At 41.8% G+C, this 25,540-nt stretch overlaps 1 protein-coding gene across 1 annotated transcript; it reads right to left on the bottom strand.

The window, feature by feature from the left end:
* Window positions 1-7,753: 7,753 nt before the first annotated feature.
* LOC311042068 (terminal nucleotidyltransferase 4A-like) lies at window positions 7,754-24,877 on the bottom strand. The gene is made up of 12 exons (XM_084052608.1): window positions 23,649-24,877; window positions 22,784-22,907; window positions 20,699-20,745; window positions 20,445-20,565; window positions 19,341-19,448; window positions 19,113-19,241; window positions 16,319-16,532; window positions 13,869-13,995; window positions 13,536-13,639; window positions 12,851-13,044; window positions 11,619-11,756; window positions 7,754-11,503 (listed from the first exon to the last, which is right to left on the bottom strand). Exons 1-12 carry the CDS (start codon window positions 24,680-24,682, stop codon window positions 11,063-11,065), a joined length of 2,781 nt encoding a protein of 926 aa, XP_083908734.1. The 5' UTR covers window positions 24,683-24,877; the 3' UTR covers window positions 7,754-11,062.
* Window positions 24,878-25,540: the final 663 nt, after the last annotated feature.

Below are 25,540 nucleotides of genomic sequence, written 5' to 3'. Positions count from 1 at the left end.
AAGATTAAAACTGTTGTTTAAAAGCGGAATAGCGTTTTACCAGCCTCTCTTTAATACAGATATCTGTAGGGAGATTGTAATACCTTTACATTGTTGATACAACGTTGGGAAATAGGTCAAAAATACAACCTTTTGCCAGACATCCCCAATAGCATCTTCAATTCTGAATGGTAATGCCATGAGAACGGGCATGGGTTTGGTATGGTTACGGTTGGAGGATCTGGGCAGAGCGTTCCGTGCTTATACTTTCTGGGATCTAGAACTAACCTTTCTAAATGTGTTTTGGTATTAGAAGCAAAGGTGTTCAAAAGGGAAGCCTCTACCTACTAAGTATTGATTCAAACAAAATGGACATAAATCAGTTATAATGAAGATATCCAGGCCAGGCCAGGTCACTGTGGGCTGCATCTGTGAGAGGAGTTAGCTTGATCTGGGAAACGAATAAGAAGACCTTTTCTCTAAAGAGCAGACTCTGCCGTAGATATTGATCCAAGCATGAATGGATGTAAATCAGGAATAATTAAGGTATCTAGTTGAAGGAATAGAGGGTAGACAGGAGTGGTCTCTCAGGAGCTCTGAAGACATTCATCTTACATTATTACATCCACTTTGTCCACTTTATGCCATAACCTTGCCATGAGGTCTAATGCTTGTAAATGCGGCAAGCAGAAGAAAAATGTCCTTCATCTTTCTTGAGAGCACACACAACAAAACAACTCCTGTCTGAATGTTATGGAAGGGCCTTTTATCATATTCCTTCTAATAGCCTACACACCATGGGTCTTAAACAGGGGGTCTACAAGCTCACAACGCCTCACGCTGCGAGGCGTTGATCGGCTATTTTTTGAGATTTGGTGTAGAAGGAAAAAAAGAGCAGATCAACTACAGAGTGAAAGGTAAAGTTTTCTAAGTATTGAGGGTTTCCGTGGTAAAATGTCTGAAATAAACCACAAAAACATGAATTCACACAACACTATGAAGCTATCTATGAAATCTACTGTATGAAAAGGTTTAATCTGCAACACAATTTTATACAATATGTAGTGGGGGTCCCTGCTTCATCCCTCTCAGCTAAGGGGTCCATGGCCTGAAAAACGTTGAAGACCCCTGGCCTACTCGCTTGGGCCCTATTTTGGTAAAACGATATGAATGAAATAATACGTCTGGAACTGGTCCTATTTGAAACGTTTGAGACTGCTACAGTACGTGGATATAGGTGGACGTCCACTTTGGGTGTCCATGGCAAAGCAGACCCTGAGCAAACATCTGCTTAGGGGGTCCACGAGGCAGCAATGCTTTTGTGTCTGTGTTCTTACCTGTCCATGAGAAACTTCGACGTTATCGGAAAATATCGGCCATGGTCTTTGCCGTGTGTCCTGCGCCATAGTCGGATGTTCATCTGTCTGAGAGTGTTGAATCAGCAGCAGAGCGAGTCTGTGAGGAGAGAGCTCTCCGTTCGGCTGTTCAGCTGGAGCAAATCAGAGCACGAGTAATGGAAGTTATATAGCAGCAAGCCAACAGATAAATAGGTGCCAGGTGGACAAAGGTGCCAGTTGAACATTTGCATATCATCTCAATTCATATTCAGAACATCATTATGATGACACCAACATCCAATCATCCCCGAATTGGAATCACATGTTGAGGGGCCTCAAGCATTTTCACTTCTGCCCACAAATGCAAAAAGCTGCATGCTGCACCATGTCACACAATCTACAGGTATTTCACCCCCCCCCCCCCCCCCCCCCCTAGAATGGCTGTGATATTACATACATTTCATGTATACACAGCCATAGATCACACCCCCATGCCCTCCCGGGTAGCAGACTCATCGTGGCGGCATTTAAAGTTATGGCGCTGTGTGTGTACTCACCCAATAATTAATTGCTGCGACTTGGAGTCAGATATTGACTGGTCAATATCTGGTCCTCTAGTTTCATATCGATATGAAACTAGAGGACGATATCTGACTCCAAGTCGCAGCAAATAATAATTGAGTGAGTACGCATGCTGCGCCATAACTTTAAATGCCACCATGATGAGTCAGCTACCCTATGGCTGTGTATCTGGAATACATAAAAAAAATGTAAAATCACAGCCATTCTAGGGCTACCAGGATGGCTGCATAATACTACATTTAATCTATAACGCAGCTCACATTCTTGCAAATCTCAGAGTGCCACAGGGTCCAAAAACATGCGTCCCACGACTATCACAAGCCATGTAGGCGGTAGACTGGCAGAGATCTGTGCTCTGAGGAGTGCAATCATGTCTGTTTATGTTTTGGCAACATTCAATAATCCTCAACAGAATTGACCTGAAAATGTTTTATAGCTGCTGCAACAACCTATTGTATATTTTTAAAAGCCTCATTTTAAAATTCAGGTTTGAAATAAGGAACCATTTTTCTAGGCAAATCAATGTGCATGTTTTAAATGGCTTGCATTAGTAAGTAATAGTGATTTTTGTGTTTAAACATTATATAAACTGCATAGTGAATTTCAAAAGGGTATTGCTGTACCTAGCAAATTTACAGTCTCACAGATAGCGGAGCAGATAAGTGCTACGATCTTTCAATTTATGATAAAAGCGTGAAAATTGGCATGAGCAGTCTCCATGGGTCACTTGACAAGAAAATTGTCCGAGGCAGTTGTAATTTCAAGATGGCGGCCATTTTTCAAGATGGCCGACACCTTAGTGGGCAGTTAAGTGATATGATGGTTTATTTGGTGATACAAGCATGAAAATTGGCATGAGCAGTCTCTGTGGGTCACTTGACAATAGGCCACCCACAGCTACTTGAAATTCCAAGATGGCGGCCATTTTTCAAGATGGCCAACACTTTAGTGGAGCAATTAAGTTATATAATGGTTTATTTGGTGATACAAGCATGAAAATTGGCATGAGCAGTCTCTGTGGGTCACTTGACAATAGGCCACCCACAGCTACTTGAAATTCCAAGATGGCGGCCATTTTTCAAGATGGCCAACACTTTAGTGGAGCAATTAAGTTATATAAATGGTTTATTTGGTGATACAAGCATGGAAATTGGCATGAGCAGTCTCTGTGGGTCACTTGACAATAGGCCACCCACAGCTACTTGAAATTTCAAGATGGCGGCCATTTTTCAAGATGGCCAACACTTTAGTGGAGCAATTAAGTTATATAATGGTTTATTTGGTGATAAAGGCATTAAAATTGGCATGAGCAGTCTCTAAGGGTTGCTTGACAAGAAAACACTCACATCCACTTGAAATTTCTATTTTCAAGATGGCCGCCCCTGGATCCTCAAAAGATACATTTTCCCATAGAAATGTATGTTTTTTTTTCATTAAGGACAATTATACGATTATTGTTATTATGCTAAAGAACAACTTTTAACACATCACAATACAGTTGCGTTGATTTGTTGATCATAGATAGATTAGATAAGAGTGAATATCCGCACTACCAGGGCACACTGGTGATATATCACTGCTGTTAAACTCAGAGTGGGGTTCAATGTCAGATAATTGAAAGTTAGTACCCCAAATGCTGTCTAATTTACCCCAAAACAATTAGATAGCCGCACCTGAATTGACAGGTTGTGCCAGCGCGGGAGAGCCGAGCCAAGGTTAATGGGGTTTTAGTTAACCGGATGGTGTACAGATCACACGGGATTTAAATGGCATTGGATGAACGATCGGACTAAGTGTAGGGTTAAGGCACAAACTTAGTTGTATCCCATACATCAAAGTGCTTGGTAAAAGGTGGTAAAAGGATAAACCCTCGGCCTCTGCCTATGCTGCAGACATGGCAGAAGCCATCATAACAGTTGAGAAAACTAACTGGGACCGATGTTTCATTTGTCAGCAGGTCACCAAGGAAAAACTCATTCAGCCGAGTTTATTCAACAGAGAGCACGATCGTACTGGTTATGATACCATTGCAAGAATGTTCCATTATTTCATAAGATCAATGCTCTGCCTATCTTACTTAGTCTAACCCGACTAGATGAAGGTGATGGCATAGAAAGCACATTGACAAGAAACAGAGCAAAATATAATTTAAGCTGTAAACTTAGGTTCAACAACACAGAGCTGGAAAGGGCCCAAAAGAGAGCATCTATATCTTGATCTCTTTGCCAGAAAGCAAAGACATTATGACTTGATCCCACCAACTCAAGCAGCACTCAAAGAGCATGCCAAACGTGCTTCTTATGAGGCTGGATACGTGTGGGGACAGGCATTGAAGCGACATCCACAAATGCCGAGCCCATCTGACTGGGGATGGGTGGAACCGGACGAGAAGTGGAAAGTCTTCTGGACTCCACTTCCACCTATTGCGGAGAGTTGTTGGGAGTTGACCAAATGTGGGTGCACCAAGGCATGTACTGGAAGGTGTAAGTGCTTCAGATATGGACTCAGTTGCACATGCCTATGTAGTTGCCCCTGCTAGAACCTATTTGCATGTTTATTTTGCCTGAGTTGTTCCCCGTTGTCCTCTGTGTTTTCAAGTGTAGGCCTATGGCTTCCCCTCGCCACATCAGTGCATCATGTTTTACTTTGTCACCAGTCTATTAAGTGTGTAATTTTCAGTTGTTACTTTCTAACATTGCTTCCACTGCCATACGTAACAGTGAAGCACATTTTCAGTTTAGTTCCTTAGTATAGTTTGTCATTGTTTCGTGGCTACTGCCATTCAGTATTAGCCATTGCTCAATTATAATTTTGGAGCACTGTCCGTTCAGCACCACAACTGTGCTAATCAGCGCCACAACTGTGCTCATTTATTAGTCATATTTTTTGTTTCCCCATTGCTTAGTATTTATTTGACACATGTAATGGCTGTTAGTTAAAACATAAAAAATAAAAAATAAATCCTCCCTTGTGACTGTTACCCTGCCGTGGTAAGGGAGCTTGTGTACCTCAGTGAACCCTGAGAGCTATGCCAGTGGGAGGCAACTCCTGACAGGTTTTACCAAACTGGACAGGTCGTGGGCGAGGAGTCAGACAAAACACAGTCAAACAACCTCTCTTGACAGAGCTTTTTGAGGAACCCAATACATTTCTATGAGAAAGGTTATCATTTAAAGATCCACATGGCGGGCGGCAGTCATCTTGAAATTTCAAGTGGTGGTTGTGGGGTTTCTTGTCAAATGACCTTTTGAGACGGCTCATGGCAATTTTCATGCTTGCATCACCAACTAAATGATTTCTTAAGCTTAACTGCTCCACTAAGGTGGTGGCCATCTTGAAAAATAGCCGCCATCTTGAAATTTCAAGTAGCTGTGGGTGGCTTATTGGCAAGTGACCCACAGAGACTGCTCATGCCAATGTTCATGCTTGTATCACCAAATGAACCATTATATAACTTAAATGCTCCACTAAAGTGTCGGCCATCTTGACAAATGGCCGCCATCTTGAAATTTCAAGTAGCTGTGGGTGGCCTATTGTCAAGTGACCCACCGAGACTGCTCATGCCAATTTCCATGCTTGTATCACCAAATAAACCATTATATAACTTAATTGCTCCACTAAATTGTTGGCCATCTTGAAAAATGGCCGCCATGTTGAAATGTCAAGTAGCTGTGGGTGGCCTATTGTCAAGTGACCCACAGAGACTATTCATGCCAATTTTCATGCTTGTATCACCAAATAAACCATCATATCACTTAACTGCCCACTAAGGTGTCGGCCATCTTGAAAAATGGCCGCCATCTTGAAATTACAACTGCCTCGGACAATTTTCTTGTCAAGTGACCCATGGAGACTGCTCATGCCAATTTTCACGCTTTTATCATCAACTGAAAGATTCTGCCAATAAAAAGCATTTAGCCGCTCCACTAAGAGAGCGTTTAGAGATGAACAGCAGTGAATTTTAAAACGTTAGGCACTCAGATCTACTATACACTTGCCTGCACAATTCTTTTTTGAAGACATGGCCAATCTCTTCTTATGTTAACCAATTAAAACCGGGAAAGCGTTGGTGTTTTTAAATTAGCTATATACAGCATATAGCAACATACGTTTTTCAGAAAACTGTTAGGGTAGAGAACAGTGGTTCTCAAAAATAGCAGATATACAACAAGCTCACGAACCTTCGAACCTGTACATCTACTATTTTTTAAAACTATATTAAAGGGATATTTCACTTTCAAAAAAACGTTGGGTCATTTTATCATCTACTCAGGCTTTTGTGAGCCCCCCCAGACAGTTTTTAAGTTGCTTGATTCACTATTTAGATATTTGATATTCATTTTATCAGACACGCCCCCTTCCAATACAAACCCATTAACTTCAAACTAAATTTTTAACATGTTAGATTCATCAAAAACACCCGTCCTTGGTTCTGGTGACTCACCCTGCCCTCCTAATACGTGAGGGGGCCGTGTTTTTTCGATTACTTTTTTAATTTATTTTTTTATTTATTTTTATTGTATTTAATTTTTTTCATTTTCAAAAAAAAAGTATTAAAAATTAATGGGAAAAAAGTTCTGGGGGTCCCTGGGCCCTGGCACAAAACATTTTCAGATGGGGGTCCACGGCTAAATACATATCATTTTGGGGGTCCTTGGCACGAAAGAGTTTGAGAACTAGGCTACTGATTTAGAAGCCATTTTTAAGAGTCCAAATTAGACTGGTATGGTATGGTCCTTTAATTAGTGCTAGATTGCTGGCTAGAGGCAACTCTCTCTGTAATGTTGTTGCACACATTGGCTGCAACAAGCACAGCTGTGTGACGCAAATTAGACCCCCCTCTCCCTCCTTCTTTCTAACACTGTCTTGATCAGACCATAGAGACACCAGGGTTGAAAGCAAGTAGTGTGTCATCATGAACACGACTCCACAGATTCCGAGACCACTCAAACACTGTGGGTTTAAGTTATGAGATCAATGCATCCTGATTCCATGCAACTCTGATGTGATTACATGGCCTTCTGGAACAAAGAGCCAGCTTTTAGCAATATTGCCATCTCACAAGCTCGTGCCAAAGCATCACTCTATACCATACAATTAAGACTAGGACTGTAGGCTAGCTTAAAGCCTCTCTCGCTTAGTCAGCTATTTTTTCAAAATATAAAATAGGTTAAAAGCCATTTTAGTAAGAATAATATCGCAATGGTGCCAACTACTAACCTTCAAGTAATGGTCTGGAGAGCTCATTGTCCCCTCCTGGTCCTTCTCCCTGGCCTGGAGCCAGCTGGAACGCTCAAGAGTTGATTGGACTTGTGCTTAAGATGCTGTTATGGTCCACCAGTGCCCCCATCAGGAACGTTGAAGGATTACACTTAGTGTGGTGGAGTCACCCATATATCTATGGAGTCATCCGTCGATCCGACTGATGAGTCGCAAATGAAACATTCTGTCAGGTCTCGCTAGGACGCGCAGCACTAGCCAACACAGTTGGGGTGTGCTGAAACCAGAAACAGGTTGAGAATTGATTGCATGAAACAATCACCTGGGCCAATCAGATTGCTAGATCAGAACCACTAGAATGATGCACAGCATGATAAATTAGTATGCCTTTGTAATTTTAGCAATAAAAGCATTGCACAGCTTTGTTTGCCCTCTATTGCATTTTTTTTCTGTTTACAGCAAATAGGAAAGACCTTTATGCTGGATTCAAACACCTCTAGGTTGGTATGCATTTAGGAGATTTAAAACATCAATATTAAAATCTGTAATATGCTGACAGATCACTGTTAAAAATACATTTAGTATACAAGTTAGATACACAGCTTTGAATTTTACAAGATGTACCAAATCAAGTGGAGTTTTAAAATGTTTATTAAAAAAATAATCAAAATAGAAAACTTTACATAAAAATGGTGCCCAGAAGAAAACACAAGGTATACATCCATGTGTCACTCATTTACACATTATAACCCATCCTATTATGGCACAGACAGACAACAACAGTTGGAGATTTGGTTCATGGCAAACGCATGTGAAACTAGGCATCCTTTATAAGCAAGCAACTCCATGTCAAAAGCTGTGCCCTGTAAGGGGTACCGTTGTGAATAACTTTGAGTCTTCACGATAACATTGGTAAAAACAGGAGTTGACCATGCTGTTGTAATTTGCAATCACACCAATAATATACAGAATACATGGGAATAGTATTCTATCGTCTTAGTTTTAGAATTGGTTACCGCCATACACCATTAACAGGAACCTATACCTTAAGATTCCTCTGTTAAATCCTATCTTCTGGGCGGTTATGTTATATGCTTATCTGACCAACAGTGATAATAATACTGACTTTAAATATTGGAGCGAAAACCACCCCGTGAAATGGCACCGACTTTAAACATTCATCAAGTCATTCGATATCAAATTGTGGGAAGAAAACAAACAGCAAAACACAAAATGACGATAGTCACTAGCTGCAGTAGAAGTCTGTTCCTGAAGTGAACCTTCACCATGAGGCTGTGTGAAAAATCAAAAGCATAAACGTAAAACTGGCAGTGGTTATAGTCAATGAATGACAAGTAACACTATGATATTAAAACAAGGGCATTTTTGAAAAGGCAGTAAAGAATCAAAAATGTAACCCACTCAGAGACAGCCAATCACAGGATGAGCTCCTACAGGAAGCCACCCAAGCTCAGGAGAGCCCGAGGATTGATATGGAGAAGCACCATGCAGAAGGCAGGAAATGGTTGGATGAGAAGATGTTACTGATGAGACTCTGGTCTCTCAGCGCTGGAAGTCCAGCTAAAGAAACTTTTGTCTGCCAACGCTGACAAAGATCCAGGAGCCATCCATCTGCATTACAACACAACAGACTGCGTCTGATGGTCAACAATGCAACATGGAGGTCAGTCATCTGAAAGTCCAGCGAGCATCTGCAACCAGTGCTTCAGGTCATTGGTTCTAGACTTTAGAGAGCTCTGCGGAAAACAGACGGTGCAGCCGGTTCGCAAAGTCAGAAATGGAGATCTATTTGAGCCCTCTGCAGCCGAACCACATGGCTCTGAGACAACAGGGAGAGCAGGCCATTACTGATCAGTCGATCTAACCGTAAGAGAGCATTTTTTAAATGCCATCTTGAGGTCAACAAAGAATCAAAAGAAGTAATAAGGCCTAAAATAATTAGAGTCGCTGGTAACATGTAGCACCAAAAACTGCTCAAGTTAGTTGTTTCTCCCAATTTAGTCCACTGCATATTGTGGGAACTTATCCCAAATTGAAATCAATGAAGAAGTGATGTTTAAAATGAAAGCCAGTGGTAGCAACACAATTACATTTGGACAGGTAAAATTTCAAGTGACTAATAGTGCGATGGCAAATATGACATTTAAGAGGTTAGCATCATGATGTGGCTTTTTGGCACATTTCTAATCCCAAAGCTCCCTCTTCTGTTGGGAAAATGGAAGCACATCCCTTTCAAGGCCTTCAAATCCATCTATTGCACAGGTCAAGGTAGTCTGGGAAATAAAAAGTAAACTAGAAGTGGGCACAACCCTACAAATAAGGTAAAATGTCAATAAATTAAAACCAAATGATATTGCACAAAATTGCAAACTGTAAAGTAAGGTGGTACAGTACACAATGCAATTACTAGTAGTGCTAATTTGATCATATAAATCCCTTTGTGATGCAAACTTTGCACCCTATTGATGTGTTTTGTTTCAAAATAGGTCCAAGACAATAAACATTAACAAAAAAAAGATGACCAAGGTGAACACACACACAAAAATAAACAAATGGTACATTCAAACAAGTCGTCACAGTTAAAGCACTTGAGACAAAGCCCGTTTGTGCCGTTACACAAATAAATCAAGTCAGCATTATGCTGTATAGGTAGGAAGGTAGTGCTTTGATTCTGTCCATACAGACGACAAGTAAGACGTTGGTTAATATCACAGCCACTAAGGGAGTTGCATTCAGAGGACCTAATGAACACAACTTCCAATCAAAAGCACAGTAAAAACCTGATCCTACTTAGAAAGCCCAAGGAAGATCTTTATAGGTTCAAACAGTGAAATGCATAGGTTCAAACAACAGTGAAATGCTGTCAGAAATGCATCCAGACTGACTCAAACCATTTAGGGGGAATAGATGAGAGGGAATTCCAATTGAACATGTGGCATTTCGCTCGGAACCTAGTCTTCAATAGTTTGGGTTTATTGACAATGCGGTTTGAGTTACTATTAGTGATATCAATGTATGGACAGTCACTTTCAGAGTCCCCTGTTAGAAGACACAGCAGCCTGCCCCTAACAAAAACATTTTATGCCACAGAGACAGCTTTCCTGCATTACTGGAGATCTTCCTCACAGACACGATACTATATCTGGGAACCATTTCACTTGTTGAATTATGCCAGTGCTGAAGAGGCTCCAGTGTGTAGTGATACACTGGCATTCTTCAACAAACAAAATAGTACCAAGATGTAATGTCAGTCTGCGTGGTGAAAGAGCACCTGTAATACATTAAAGGAAGTGTGGTTTCAAATGTTTGTTAACCGACCATTTGCCACCGTAAGTTTCTCTGACAAGCCGCCATCTCGCCCGGTGCAAACAGCCATGACTCCAGGCACTGGCGTGATCCATAGATTGACATCAATAGTGTGACTCATACCGACTCCTATCACCTTATGTCAAAAGACACCTGACCACAACAACCATCTTTTTAAAATGTCCTCAGCCACAGAAATAAATGTTCATCTGTTGCATCAGCATTGAAATTCACACAGCTTGCTCGAGTCCTTGCTGGTGTGCATCAAGTTAAAAACAAGTGTTTCGGATTAGTCCGTGATGATGACCTACGGCCAGGGTTTACAAATGAACTGGCACCAAGTCATCTGAATGAGCGCTTAGTTGGACCAGTTTCGTCTTATAGTCAAGAGTCAGGTTGAACCGTTAAGGGCAAGAGCTTAGTGGCATCCCTGGATGCCTGCCGTGATATAAAAACAGAGAGAGATCATTCTAAACTTGGATCAACTTAGGCTGTATGCTGGATCATTCAGGGCTTTCAGACGCAAGTTGTACCATTTAAGGTCCTCAGCAATAAAAGTCAAGTGGAATTGACTTGGGACAATCAAAAGACGAGTCAGATGATGAAGCATTAATGTTTCATCTGCTGTGGTTGAGAGGCAAAAAGCTGTCCCTCTTCCTGCGTCGCCAGGGGTTACGGTTACACGGTTGTTGGCTCCTGAACTCTGGCACCGGGCTCTGAACGTGGTGACCGAATCCACCTTGGGGACTGGGGAATTGACCTTGAGAAGGATTTTGATGCCGGAGACCACTGGCCTGGTTGTGCTTGAAGCTCAAGGTGTGTGCTTCAACAGGGGAGGGGTAGTTCAGTCTTGTGGAGTAACCGTGGCCTTGCTGTCCTCCTACCTTAACATGGTTGAGGTGGTGGGACCTGGGTAGAGTGCTTGGGGAGTCGGTGGAGAGGGCGACAGGCGAGGCTTGCATTGTCTGGCGGTGGACAGCACTGATGGAAGGTGGATTCTCACAGTAGAACTGACAGTCTTGGAGGGAGGGGAGGGTCATGTTGGCTGGAATAGGCATCTGAACCGGGTGTGAAACAAACCAAAGAGCACAATGTTAGAAGGTGGCATAATATTGACCTCCATCCATTATACTGACATTTATATCTGAACTGTGGAAAGAAAAAACAAGCAACCTGTGTTGTATTAGGGATGAAGCCAGCAGGATGTGTGGCTCTGAGATCAGTAGGCAGCTGTAGCAATGGTTGGATTGAGGCCAGGCTGATGGTGTGGAGGGGCATAGCAGTTATACTGCTGGGAGGAGAGTCAGACTCCTGGAAAACATATGCACACACCCAGACACATTAAAAAAATGCAGCTTATACTTACAATGGACAAATAATGGAAGGGGGGGAAATAAAATGCAGAGCATTCACTCCACATCACACTGATCCCATTTGGCAGTCAAGTCCATAGGATTGAACAATACACACCGCCACCACTATTCTTGGTTACATGAGAGAAAAACCTCAGGGCACTCATCAGCACATAACACCGTACCCCATTCTTTTGGCAACGGTTAGTGTTGTCCAATAGCTACACGGTTAAATTATTCAGCTGGATGATAAAATACAGAAACCCCACTGTCCTTTTCCCAGGGTTAATGCTTTTTGATAAAGCTTGTAACAATTTGGGCAAAGTATGCATTCATGTCCCATAGGCAATCACTAACTCAACTTTGGGCATCTATTCCCGGGAGTTTGTTCCTTTCCATTTTGCAAGCTTCCATAGACTATGATTGCGGAACCCCCACGGCTGTGGATCAAGGGTCTGAACTGTTATCATAACTCCCATGGATCGTGCTTGTGCCCCCCTGGCTACGGATCAAGGGTTTCCATGAAACACAGCTGTGGACTGTTCTTGTATTACACTATTATTACACCTGCTATTGTCATTGAAGTCATTATAGTTGTAAATGTTGTTGCTCGTCTCTCTCCCTCCTCTCATTCTTGTGCATGTCTCCCTCTCTCAGTCTGTCTGCCCCCCAACATGATCAAGGCATTTGGCAACCAAACCTAGAGCCTGGTTCTGCCTCGGTTTTGTCCCATAAAGAGCTTTTCCTTCCTGCTGAAAAATACTTGCGGGGGTGAGGAGTGGGGGGGGTTGAGACAACTTGTTGTGATTTGGCACAATAAATATTAAACTATAATATTGAATGATCAATCAAAGATGAAGAATGCCATATAATGTGCTTTACATTAAGGGATGCATGTTCACAAACTGAACTGTAACAGGGGGAAAAAAGCAACGCTTTAATTATGAATCACCAGAAGTATTCTGTTACATACATATAATGCAACAATGCCCAGCGAGGAATTACATGACAGTTCTGCAACCATCAGGGGCCAGTGTCATGGCTAAAACTTACTACATCACTCCCAGAGGACAGCGAGCATGCTGACAAGGATGATGAGGACGATGAAGAAGAATGGTGCTGAGGGCTGGGGAGCGAGACAGGCGATGGTGACGGCGAGTCAGCACTAAGGGGAGACGAAGAGTCCCTCTGATCCTCCATGGAAGACAACATCAGCCTGGCAAGATGCTGCTCACATGTTTCTACAGCTGGGATCATAATAATATTCCCATTTATTTAGAGCACAAAGTAATTTATCAACATCACAAATGTAAAAAATACAATTCTAAAACTTTTACGAAATTTGTCAGCAAAAATGAAGGTGGTTTTCCATATCTTGGTCTTCATAATGACATACCAAATACGTGGTACTAATGGTTTGAACATTTAATAATGAATTATGCTTGTAGTGATCAAATTCAAGCATTTGGTTTTCAATGAGGAGTAATTTAGTCAAGAAGCATGATCCAATTTTGAGTGCCTATGTCTGATAAGTACCAAACATAGCTCTTAGAACACACACACTTGAAAAAGCTCAGGCTCACAGTTCCTTATGCCCGAGTTATACTTGGTTGCCAGTGTCGCACGCAAAAATAAGCGTTGCATCGACGTGTGAGCTTGTAGATGTGTGCACACGCAATTATAAATCAGGCCTTGAGGGTTAGTGCAAACAATATTTGCAATATAAACACAAAATTACCATGATTCCCAAGCTTGGCGTACTGCTTGATACTCCACTTTCTGATGCTCCAGTCCCTGTAAAACAACACTTCTGGGCTCACTTTGATGATACGTCCTAAAGTGCTGTGAGGAAGGGAGGATATAACACATCAAGTATGTTAGGCAGGCCAGTGAAAACCACAAATAATGGGGATTGGTACCCAAAATATTATAAATTCGTAATATATTAAGATGGTAGTAGTACATAACGACAACAAACGGACATGATAATATATCTGCCTCCTGTATTGCAATTAATTGACAATTATCCAAGGATATTTTCACGTCCCCTGGTTAAGTTGAAGAAACCAACCTGTCATATTCTTTGTTGGGGTAGTTGGATGCGTGATGAGACACACCATGGCTCAGCACCATGAAGGCAAAGTCAAACACCTGCTTGACTTGCAGGACTCCATACGAACTCCTGCCCACATCGTTAGCTATGAGGTTAATGAAAGTTAAAAAAAGAAAGAAAATCATTACAAAAGCCGAACAGCATGGGATAAATGACTGACATTACAACATATACATAAACACAAATTGTACTTTTGACACATCTAGACTAGATGTGTCAATTTTTGTTTCAGACAAGTAAAGTACAGAGTCCACCCCAGTCAACTAAGAATTAGTTTATAAAGTATAGAGGGTTTAAGTGGTAAAGAAAAAATACTGGCAAGGACATTCCAGGCTGTAGGCTGAATAGTTCAACAAACAGTAGGTTGTACATCCTTAAAATTAAGGATATATTCACACAGCTTAAATGGCTTTGTCCAGTGGACATTGATGCAGTGCTTACAGCATCCATATAGTTGCCGTTGTTGGTGTAGTGATCCATTTTCCGCTGGGAGATGGCTATTCATAACTTTGTCCCCAATAGTAGGGGCTCTGCTGTAGCTGACAGAAAGATCTTTCTCAGATTAGACAGTGGTTCTCAACCTGGGGGTCGCGGAGGGGGGTCGCCAAATAATTTGGGGGGGGGGGGTCGCCAGATTTTTGGGTGAATTAAAAAAAAAAAAAAAGTTTTTTTTTTCTTTCTTTTTTTTAACAAAATATTTTTTTATGTTATCATTAATTCATGTTTTATCAGTTAATTTACTCAATTTACCCACTTTTTGCAAAAATGTTTTGATAATAAACAATTATCAAATAACCTATTATAAATAAATAACCTTCGCGCGCGCGAACGGGACCGCACGCGTGCACGCGGGGGGTCGCGGGAAATAATATCATTATTTTGGGGGTCGCGGCCTGAAAAGGTTGAGAACCCCTTAGACTGTCATTTTGAATAACTACCATTTTTTTTTATTGACATGTACTTGCAGGAGGGGTGGTTTGGATGTACTTTTTGAATGTTAGTTACAGTTACCGTAATGCATTAATGTCTTAGTCAGAACAAAACCTCTTAATATCCTCCTCTGAATACTATTGTAGCGGGGTTTTTTTTACTGTAAGAAGAACAATGAACACCAATAGGGGCGGAAATTGCTAGGTACCTGAGGATTTGATTCCGATGGCTACGATTCTATTATATTCAGATTAGCGATGCATTGCGATTAATTTACTTCCATTATCTTTTATTAATAAAAACAAATGGAAGAGATGTGTCACTGTCAACTGGAAGGTTATATTTGCCAACATCAACAATTGCAGACAACCAACAAGAAAATAAGAAATAAGAATAAAAATAAGAAAAGAAAATAAAGTCCTTTTTTGTACAGCAATACTGACTTATAACAAAGGCTTCTCAATATTCTGATAACCAAACAATCTGGCTGCTGCTCTGTGCAATTAGCAATATATTTAATTTCTATTTTACATTTGCTCGATTCATAATCGTCCATGTCAGAATCGCGATTAATCTATGAATCGATTTTATTTTCCACCCCCAACTTCCAATACCCAGCCAAATCTGACCGATCCTTCACACCCAAGCAGCGCTCCAGACTTCAGCTATCCAGCATAAAAATGCCATTTGTAATGCACTGACCTCCTTTACCACGTCAACCTGAAATGCCAAGCCATTTTTCACAGCCTCCACCTGGTCTCATTTTCACCCTATGTTAGGCAGTCCCTTGAGGGGCGACTTTTGTTCCCGTTTTTATCTGGATAAAAACAGTTCTCTCACCTTTAGGGTGGCGCATGCAGCCAAAGACTACAAAACCCATGCTTTCCATTTAACCACTTAATCCCCTATATGCTTTGTTGACTGGGGTCCCCCAGGACCCTAGACTTGGTCTGCTTTCCCCTCCACAAATATTTGCCAAGAATAGATTATCTACCGGCTCACTATCCGTCACCACGTATTGTGAGCTTGTACATTGTACAGTCTATTTTCGGCGAATGTTCGCCCCCAGAATAGGGAGGCTAGGGTTCATGTGGTTAACCTTAATCACTCAAGCATTATGATGAACATGGCATTCTACATACACTTTTCAATAATAAGACCCAAATTATGAAAATCACATCTTGTTGTGGACTACTTGAAATCACTCCATCAAAGGGAAACAATCTCCACTTAAACAGAGTATAAACATTTTTCATTTCACAAGAAAGTGATTGTAATGGATGTGTAAACATCTTCATAATTGTATGTAGTGTAGCACTTTGTCACAGAGTAAAGCCACCACAATGTTTAGTGTAGCACTTTGTCACAGAGTAAAGCCACCACAATGTTAAATGCAGCACAATCAAAACTGGCCCAACAAAATAACAATTTGTCACACACATGTATCCTCCATCTTTCCACATGTCAGTTCATCTCACCTGGCTGTAGAGGGTCTTCTATACATAACATAGATGGCCTGTTTCCATTGCCCATGGCCTCGGCCAATTCCTCTTTGGCCACGTATGCCCCTCCATCTCTCACCCGGATGCCCAACCTCTGGTAGTTAAAGTCACGGCCATAGAGCGCAAAGAACTCAATTAGCAGGATACCCAGGTTGATGTTGGTACGCCGCGTGTCAATCCGTGGATGCCGCTGTAACAGACAGTACAGAGGACACATACAGTAAGTCAGATGTTCCAAACAGTCAACTGGGGATGAACTGATGTAAAACTCAGCAATCCAGACAATCTGCTTCGTGTGCGAGGTTCACCGACTGCCTGTGAAACTGTAGAGAACTAATGAACATGATAATGTATCATTAATCTGTCATTCATAATATCATGGATGCATTTTAAATGGAGATTTTGCTGATGCCAAGTTTATCCGTTAAGTTGTTTCGATACCGGTGCCAAAACAGTACCTGAACAGATCTTTCAATTATACTAACAAAAAGCACAAAACCACAGTTGACATCAAAAACACTTTTTTTATTACCAAGAAAAATCTGATCTTCAAATCTGAATTTACACTACACTCATTACCACGGCTAATTTGATATTGAAATTAAATAAATAAAGTAAACTGATATTAATTTGTTTCCCTACTGACATGAGAACAGTTCCGCTTGCAGTGATCACAGCGGTTCAAAGTTTACCAGCGCTATACAAGATTACGCTACCAGTACATTAACATTATGGAACCAAACTTAACCAAAGTTTACTATTATGGCCTAATGGTTAACAACCAGAATTGACTAGTGTGACCTAATATTTAACAACTTAAAGAATTTGTATTTAAAGCAAAAATAATTGCTCCCCCCCCCCCCCAAGTTCTTTTCCAAGTTCTTGGGCTTGTACATAAAAAAGTCACACCCACCGGTGCCACTGGTAAATCCACCGAGTAGTAGTGGATAGAATCACCAGACCTCAAGTATTGGGTGCGACCAGCCTTCTCAGTTGAGGGACTACCCTGAATTGTGTCTCCCAGTCTGTGTCTTAATGTGCCATTGTGTCTATTCCAATGTGTACCAAGAAGCTCCGTTATCAAATGGTTACGTTTCAGTTTAAGGTTGGAGATGGATTGGTTATGGTCAGGGTATGATTGCCAAGTCAACCAGAGTTGGATTTGCACCAGCCTGAGAGGCGGTACTGGCCAAGTTTACCATGGGCAAAAAAAAACATCCCTGTGCAGCCTTCCCACCGACTCAATGGCAGAGTATAATATTGCTTTAAAGTCTTGCTGTGTTCGCCTAATGGAGCTGTGCTGATTTTGGCATCATGCGGTTTCAACAGTGGAAGTAGCTTTATGCGAAATGGATTGAAAACCAGTTGAAAGCACAGAGGAAGTTGCCTACTGCTTGCAGCAGTAGAGCCACTACTCTGCCAAACTTATAAGCGTCTCTTTAACAAAAGTAATGCCACAGAAAATCCACACACAATATAATCCAAAAACTATTGTAGCTAAACAAAATAAGGATACAGAGGACCTGAAGCCCAGCCCACAGTAAGGAGAGTTCAGCGACTCATCAACTAAGGATGGTCAGGTCATGAAAAGTCGACAAATGAATATCAGGTGTGGACTACTAGTTTATGGTTAATGATGGCATTGAATATGGTAATGCTGATCGCTATAGCGCAAGCACCTCGGCAATCAGCGCTACAACTGTCACAGATAGAGATGAGATAAATGGCAATTGTTTTGCATAAGTCAACCTTCTCCATGCTGACAAATTTTCACACATTTTCTTCATGTGGAAATGGCCGATTTGCAAGCTCGCGATGCAACGCGTTAGCTTGTAGATCAGCATTTTTCAGAAATGTTGAGCAAGGCGTTGTGGGCTTGTAGATTTGCCATGTTTGGAGTGAGACACCATCGTACGTCAAAGCATAAATTATTAGGCACTCAAAGGGAGAGAGCTGACGTTTATAGAGATTTATGACTCTTCTTAATTACCTTCTCAGCAGGGCAGTATGTGCAGTTAAGTTTGATGAGAGACAAGCTGTTCATTGAAAGAATCTCTGAACTGCCATGACCCGCGTGGAAAACCTGATGACGCGAGAGTCCCACGCTTCCATTGATTTCTCTCATGAAGAGGCATGACAGTCAAGGCAGAGTAAACTGCACGCAGGATTTCGCAATTCAATATTCTTATTTGCAATGTTAAATGCAATGGCACTTGCTAATGCTTCGTGTGTCACTCAGCGTTACACTATGGCATTGGTAGGAGTATCAGGGCTTTAAAGAGTACATATCAAGCAAAGTATCGGACCAGATACTACAATCGTATGGGAGCAACGCTACTTAGCAGTACCTAGTGATACCAGCTACTACCTTGGTTCAAGCTGAGTGTTCCACTGTGGTCAACAAACAAAACATCAATCCCATGAACATGTGGACACACTTGTGTTCTTTTAGGAATTAGAAACACTGCATGGTAAGACATTTTTCTCATCTTTCTTAGACCATTCGTTCCTGCTTTATAGAATACGTTGAAATGGCTGTCTTTTCTGCGAAATCAGGCTATGGTTCACATAATGTTGTGGTACTCTAAATCTAGGACACCGTCTGTAGGGAATAAAAGGTTACAACATATTTTAGTTTTAAAATATTGTGTGCTGCTTATGTTATATTGTGGTTAGTGCACAGACACAGACCATGTGCTCCTCGAGACCTATGAGGAGTTTAAATCAGACGCGCGCGTGTGTGTGTGTGTGTGTGTGTGTGTGTGTGTACCTGTAGGAAGCTGACAGCCATAAGGATAAGACTGTAAGAGCTGATGCCACCGGTGAATACTTCATTCAGATCTCTCTGCAGTAGGAACTGCTTCAGCACAAAGATCAGGGGAGGAAGGACAGTGTATTTCTGCCAAACAGTAAGAGAAAGATCGAGGGATTAACAAAGAGGTCTCTTGAAAAAAAAAAAAAAAACACAGTTAACGCAGTTAGTCTCCACTAGGCTCACCTTGAGGTAGCTCTTGATGAGCTGCGCTGCTCTGACTGCAGTCTCCATGTTGAAGCTGATGTCCACCTTTACCTCCGTCTCCTGGTCTGTCAGCTTAATGATCGGCACCTGTTGGCAGGGCAAATTAAAAAGTCAGGGGGAGAAAATCTGAATTGCTGAAAATATGTTTTAACTTAATGTAATTGTTGGAGAAAAACTACTGAAAACTACTGCTCTGAAGAAAGTATAACAATCCACACCATCGTCCCCCAACGCATGAAGCGGTGATTGTGATGGAGTTTTTAGGGTCACAGTGACCTACTTTTGGTACACAACACCGCCCTTCCTAGATGTAGCCATATACAATGGCCTTACACCAGGCCTTAGGGAGACATGCACACAAAATCTCATGTACTCAAAATCTCATGTACTTATAGCATAGCACAAGCATTATGATGAACAATTGTTAGTCTGAAGGCTTGAAATGGTGTCCAAGAGGGAAGCACGCACATCTCAAAAATGTTTAGACCCATGTGGGTCTTCGTCAGGTCTGAACCTGACAAAGACCCACACGGGTCGAAACGTTGTCACCTTAAATAATAAATAAACTTAAATAAATAAAACTACTGGGAGCTACAGAACAGTGTGCAGACTTCCCTTCTCTTTCATTTAATTTTTATCAACTTTTTCTGAATCCAATTGTGTTCTCATTTTGCTAAAAACAATGCCCAGCTGCATTTCAACCAGAATCCTATCGTTCTATTATGAGGCACACATGAAAATCTGACAACACTTGAGGCACTGGGAGAACTGTGGATTTCTCTATGCACTAGATTATTATCTATTTTTAAGATATATTTCTGGCACTTTATTAACAGGGACAGTGGAGAAAGAGGAAATGCAGAGAGAGAGAGAGAGAGAGAGTAGGGGGGGGATGACATTTAGCAAATGGTCCGGCTAGTTAGGAATCTAACCAGGGGTCTCGCTGATCAGAGTATAGCACCCAGTGCTATCGGGTCACCCCTTGGCACTTGATTTTCTTTGCGCCTAACCAACGAATTCTCAAGACACAGAATTCAGATGTACTACTAGGGGTCTACCACGGGTCTACCACTCAGTACTGACCGAAGCTTTGTCCAGGACTTTGATAGGATATGATCCAGCTATATTGCGTTTCCTCAGGGCTTGTTCCAACTCCTGGAGAGGGGGTTGGTCCCACTTCCCAAACACTACCAGGTCAATGTCACTGGAAACAAATAGTTTAATTAAGAACCTCTTAAGACGCAAAACAGAACAAATAAATCTTAACAGTTCTTAAAATGTGTTTGTCAACATAAAGGCAGATATAAAAATGATGCACACAGGCCCACAACATTTACCTCGTAGGTAGATATAGTCCAGTGCTGAAGCTGCCAAATATCTCCACCTGCAAAATACAAACAGAAATTGGTGTCTTTGTGGATTTGGTCTGCCACTCTGCTGTCAGATTTGTTATGGGAGCAAAACAGGACACTCACTGTGCACAGTGAGCCAACCAACCAGACTTTATAGTATGGTTGGTAGGCATTCCCTTGCAGACAGGCACAACAAACATCGTTTCTTAATCATTTTTAAACCTCCTTTTTGAAACATCCTTCGTATTTGTCAGATGCCTTGGAACGTGGGAGCTGTACTAGATGAAATGACTTAATTACTTAAACCCTTGGGCTCACACTGAGATTGGCAATTTATTTATTTTACACAGTTCAAATCTATGATCATGCTCCATTTTGTATCTGTTTGCAATTGTTTTTAACCCATTTAGACCTGGGGCCGATTTTAAAAATGCCTTCTAAATCCTAACCCAAGTTTTCAGAAAATCTTCTATTTTTAATAAAATAAAAATCCTGTTACTATATACATAGCAACAGCTAAAATGAGACAGAAAAAAGGTATAACAACGTATAGGCTTTCCCGCTCTTAACGGGTTAATATACATAGACAGGGGCATGGGGGGCATGCCTCCACAATGTTGAACAGTACATCTGACTATATACACGAAAGAAGATCTACTTAGTATTTTACTTATCATACTATACAGATTGGTCAAAATAACATTTTATTCACTAAAAACACAAGTGTTAGTTATGCTATGTATGTAAACCACTTAAACCCCAGCCTCGGTTTTGTGGGGCAAGCTTTCGCTGAAAATAGCAGAACTGAAAATACACTACGCCGCTCAACCATATGGGCTTTAAGTGGTTAAGAAAAAGCAACCGCAAAATTACATTCAAATTTTAAACGTCAACACTGCACTTGTTTAGAACAGTACATATGTATGTCAAGAGCCTCCAAATCACAGTCACAGAGGGGTTTCTTAGGGCCAGGGATAGGTCAAAATGTTTAGAATGCTTCCAAGAAAAGCTGCTTGTTCCAAGTACAGTAACTCTAGGATTCGTTTGGTGGGGGTGGGGGGGGGGGGGCAGTAATGACATGAAAAATGATTACATCCGGCCTGCTTCCATTTGGTAATGAAATGTAAACCAGGCAATTGGACATTAAAATATGGCAAAAGAGTGCATGTAGGCCTATGCTGTAGTGTACAAACTAGTATGTTAAACTTAAATATCACAATCTGTTTTTGTCAGATATGTTCACATGTGAGGAATTGAACTTGCATTGCAAGATAAAATGCTATATCATTCGTTTTGTAAAAAATATGAAAGAGTTCATATAAATGCTTGGCCAAGTTAGATGCACTGCGGGTTGATTTGACCCCTAAGCAGAGGTGGACAGGTACTCCTGACCTGCACCGTTTGAGTTACATATTTTATGCTTTACAAATGTCAAGGTCTTCAGGAGGGGTGAAAATGATCAAAGTGCTATACAATCCACACAATACTGGGCACTTAAATGAGAATGAAAAGATTTATCATAAAGCAAAGAAGAGTCAAGACCATTGCAGAAGAGCTGAAACAGGGGTTTATAATAATTCCATGACACATACTGTATTTAGGCTGTTCTATACTAACCGGACTCAGCACAATTTAGTGCCACCCATGCAATGCAACAGCTTGTCCATTTTAGGAGAACAGACATTACAATTGTCAGCTTGAGAAAATAAGGAAAGGGGGAAAAAGTGTAAGCGTTTTCTTCTTCTTATTATTATTATTATTATTAACCTAAATTGATTTGTTCCAAGTTAGAAAAATGTTACTCAGGGCAAATAACTACAATCTCTGCCTTCTCTGAATTCAGCAAGCAGGACCTTGACATCTGCTGAAATGTAACCAAATAGTAGAGGTACAGTAGGCTACCCAATATACTCACCACCTTATTATTAAGGCCCCTGCATGCTACCAAATGAAGTCACCCTATAACCAAAGGTGATAGGGTGATTTGATACTAGTCACCCTCTCACCTAAAAGGTGAGAGGGTGACTAGGGCCAGTACAAAGTGTATGGTGCCATGGTGGAGACACTCACCCGTGCTGTGGGCCAGAGGTCCTTGATGACCCCTTCTATTCTGTTCACCACATCTCTCCTCATCGCTTCTTCCTCAGGGCGCGGAGACATGAAGTTGAAGAAGTCTACTATCTCCTCATGTAGACTACAATGAAAAGGGGGATATAGAAGTGTGTTAGAACAGTGGACTGGTTGAAAATAAAACAATAGCACCAGTCATTGACTCACTGGTACTGAAACAATTGAATACACAGGACCACAATGAAAATAAGACCTCAGGGCTTTGAGTTACCATTTTAGCACCATTGTATAATCATACCACTGTACTATTTTTAAACTGTTAATAAAGTATTCAATCAACCAATGAATAGCATGGCTGGATGTGTGCTGTTTAGACTAGAGCAGTGGTTCTCAAACTGTTTTTCTTACTTCAAGGACCCCCATAATAATATAAGTAATAATATAAATATAATATAAATAATAAGAATGCACACATCGAACCAAATCGGGTCAACTTGGTTCCACTTGTACACCCTCAAAATGACAGACCCACAAGAGTCCATTTATTAGAACCCCTTCAAGACAAAAAAAACACTTTTTTTTTTAGAAACACTAGTTTAGAGAGGCTGGCAGCATCTAACCAATTAGTGTAATTCCCCTGGCTAGTTCAGCAAATTAATTCTATGCTCTGCTGTGGCCACTGCAGTGTTAAAGGAGTCAGCTTTCTCTGCCACAGGGTTCATACTCGATCACGTTAGTAAAACGTCACTACAATGTCTTACAAAACGCATTTCGGCATTAACATTAACCACCAGCATGGGTCGATCTGTGGATTATCATTGGACCAAAACCGGTCATATTCACATTTTTTTTTTAAAACTCTTACCCATTTATACCAGGGCTGTATCGCCTCGTCTTCCATATACTGTACGAGTCTGAAGAATAGGTCCCATTAGAGCTATTATTGGACAGTAAATGGTTGATCCCGTGGAAGGTGTTGGCCCTGTTCAGCTGCCTCTTCATGCGCCCAGTGGTAGTAGAATGTTGATACTGGTGATGTTTGACTCCCGTCCCCCCGGGGGGAGGGGGGCTGTGGGTTTGATTCCCGTGGTGGTGAGGTTTGATTCCCCCGGGGCCGGGCGGGGGAGGGCTGTGGGTTTGATGATGATGATGATGATGATGATTCCCGTGGTGATGTTTGACTGTCCCCGCGGGGGGGCTGTGGGTTTGATGGTGGTGGTGGTGATGTGTGTTGATCCCCCCGGGGGTGTGGCTGCTGCCACATTGTTGCCTGCTGCTGCTGCTGCTGCGACAATGTAGCTGCTGCTGAGCGCCGTTGTGATGAAGAGGAGCCGGGGAGAGAGTGAAGCGCTGCTGCTGTCTGAACGGATCGACGTTGAACTGCTGCTGCTCGACGTCGAGGTGCAAGAAGCGGCTGGCTTCCTCCACCACGTTCAGATGCTCGTTGATCTGCAGCGACGAGCTGCAGGGCGACGAGCTCAGCTCCGCCGCCTCGTCCGAGTCCAGAGAGCAGGAGGACGGCGACAAGGAGCCCTTCCGACGAATACTGAACGACGTCTCGCCCCCCAAACCCCCTCCTCCTCCTCCACCACCATTATCCTGCTGCTGCTTCGTCAGTTTCCCAAATGCCACCCCTCCTCCTCCTCCTCCTGCCGGCGTCGTCGGTGCAGCGTGATATTTATTACACGAGTCCGGCGTGTTCTTCTTAACGCACGGCAGACATGATGCACCTTGCATCGGAAAGTTCCGTTGCATGCCGCCGCTGACGCCGGAGTTAGTTGTAAATCCCTGAGAGGTTGTTCCCCAACAGTGCATCATCCCTAAGGAATGATCAGATCCCTTCTGCTGCTGCTGCTGCTGGATCCAAACGGATCCGCTGCTAGTGCTGCTGGGATCCATTGAACTTGAGTTGAGAGAGAACCAGTACAATCTATAGATCTCCCCGCGGGACAATCAATGACACGCAGGCTGGCCGGACCAGGTCGCACAAACAAATGTTAAAATATATTTTTTGTACTTATCCTTTTTAGCTTCATGTCCGGGAGATCTGTTAGGTTTTTTGTACAAGCAGCTTGTTCCAACTCCACTCCCCTGTCAGCCAATATGGCGCACCCACTAGCCAAGTAAGGGCCTACTGCGCATGTGTGTGGGATTTAAACCTTTTGAACACACCCCCTTTAGACTCGACCAGGGTTGCCATGTCTGCTTATTATAAGCGACTTTGGGCTTGCTTTGGCAATGTAAACGTATGTTTTCTCATGCCCTTAGTTTTCTCAAGCCCTTTGAATTGAATTGCTTGTTTTTTCTGCTCATTTAAACCAGTGGTTCTCAAACATTTTCATGTCATATGAACATGTATTTGTAGACCCGACCTTCTGAATTTTATTTGTGCCAGAGTCAGTCACGATTTTGTGGATTTGAAAGTATTCCTACATTTTCACTCTTTGAAAATAGCAGATCTACAAGCTCAGTTGTGTGCTTGTGTGCTATTATTATATATTATTATATTAGGGTTAGAATGGTCAAATCTTTTAGGCTTGTTTTCATAAACCTGGTTGCTTATTTCTCTCGCACAATCTGGCAACACTGGACTTGACTGATCTGGACAGTCGTTGAAAATAGCGATCTACAAGCTCACAAGCTTGTAGATCGGATATCTTTGCATAAGGCAGGCCATGTCGTGATACAATGTGATAGGAGTAAATTCAAAAATAATTTAGCAGTGATCTGGCAATTAAGCCAAGTATTTTGTATGGG

This window comes from Gymnoscopelus microlampas (assembly GCF_963454915.1).
Source record: "Gymnoscopelus microlampas genome assembly, chromosome: 3".
NCBI lineage: Eukaryota > Metazoa > Chordata > Actinopteri > Myctophiformes > Myctophidae > Gymnoscopelus > Gymnoscopelus microlampas.
Note: the sequence above shows the minus strand (reverse complement) of the source record. Positions and strands in the feature narration are given on the sequence as shown.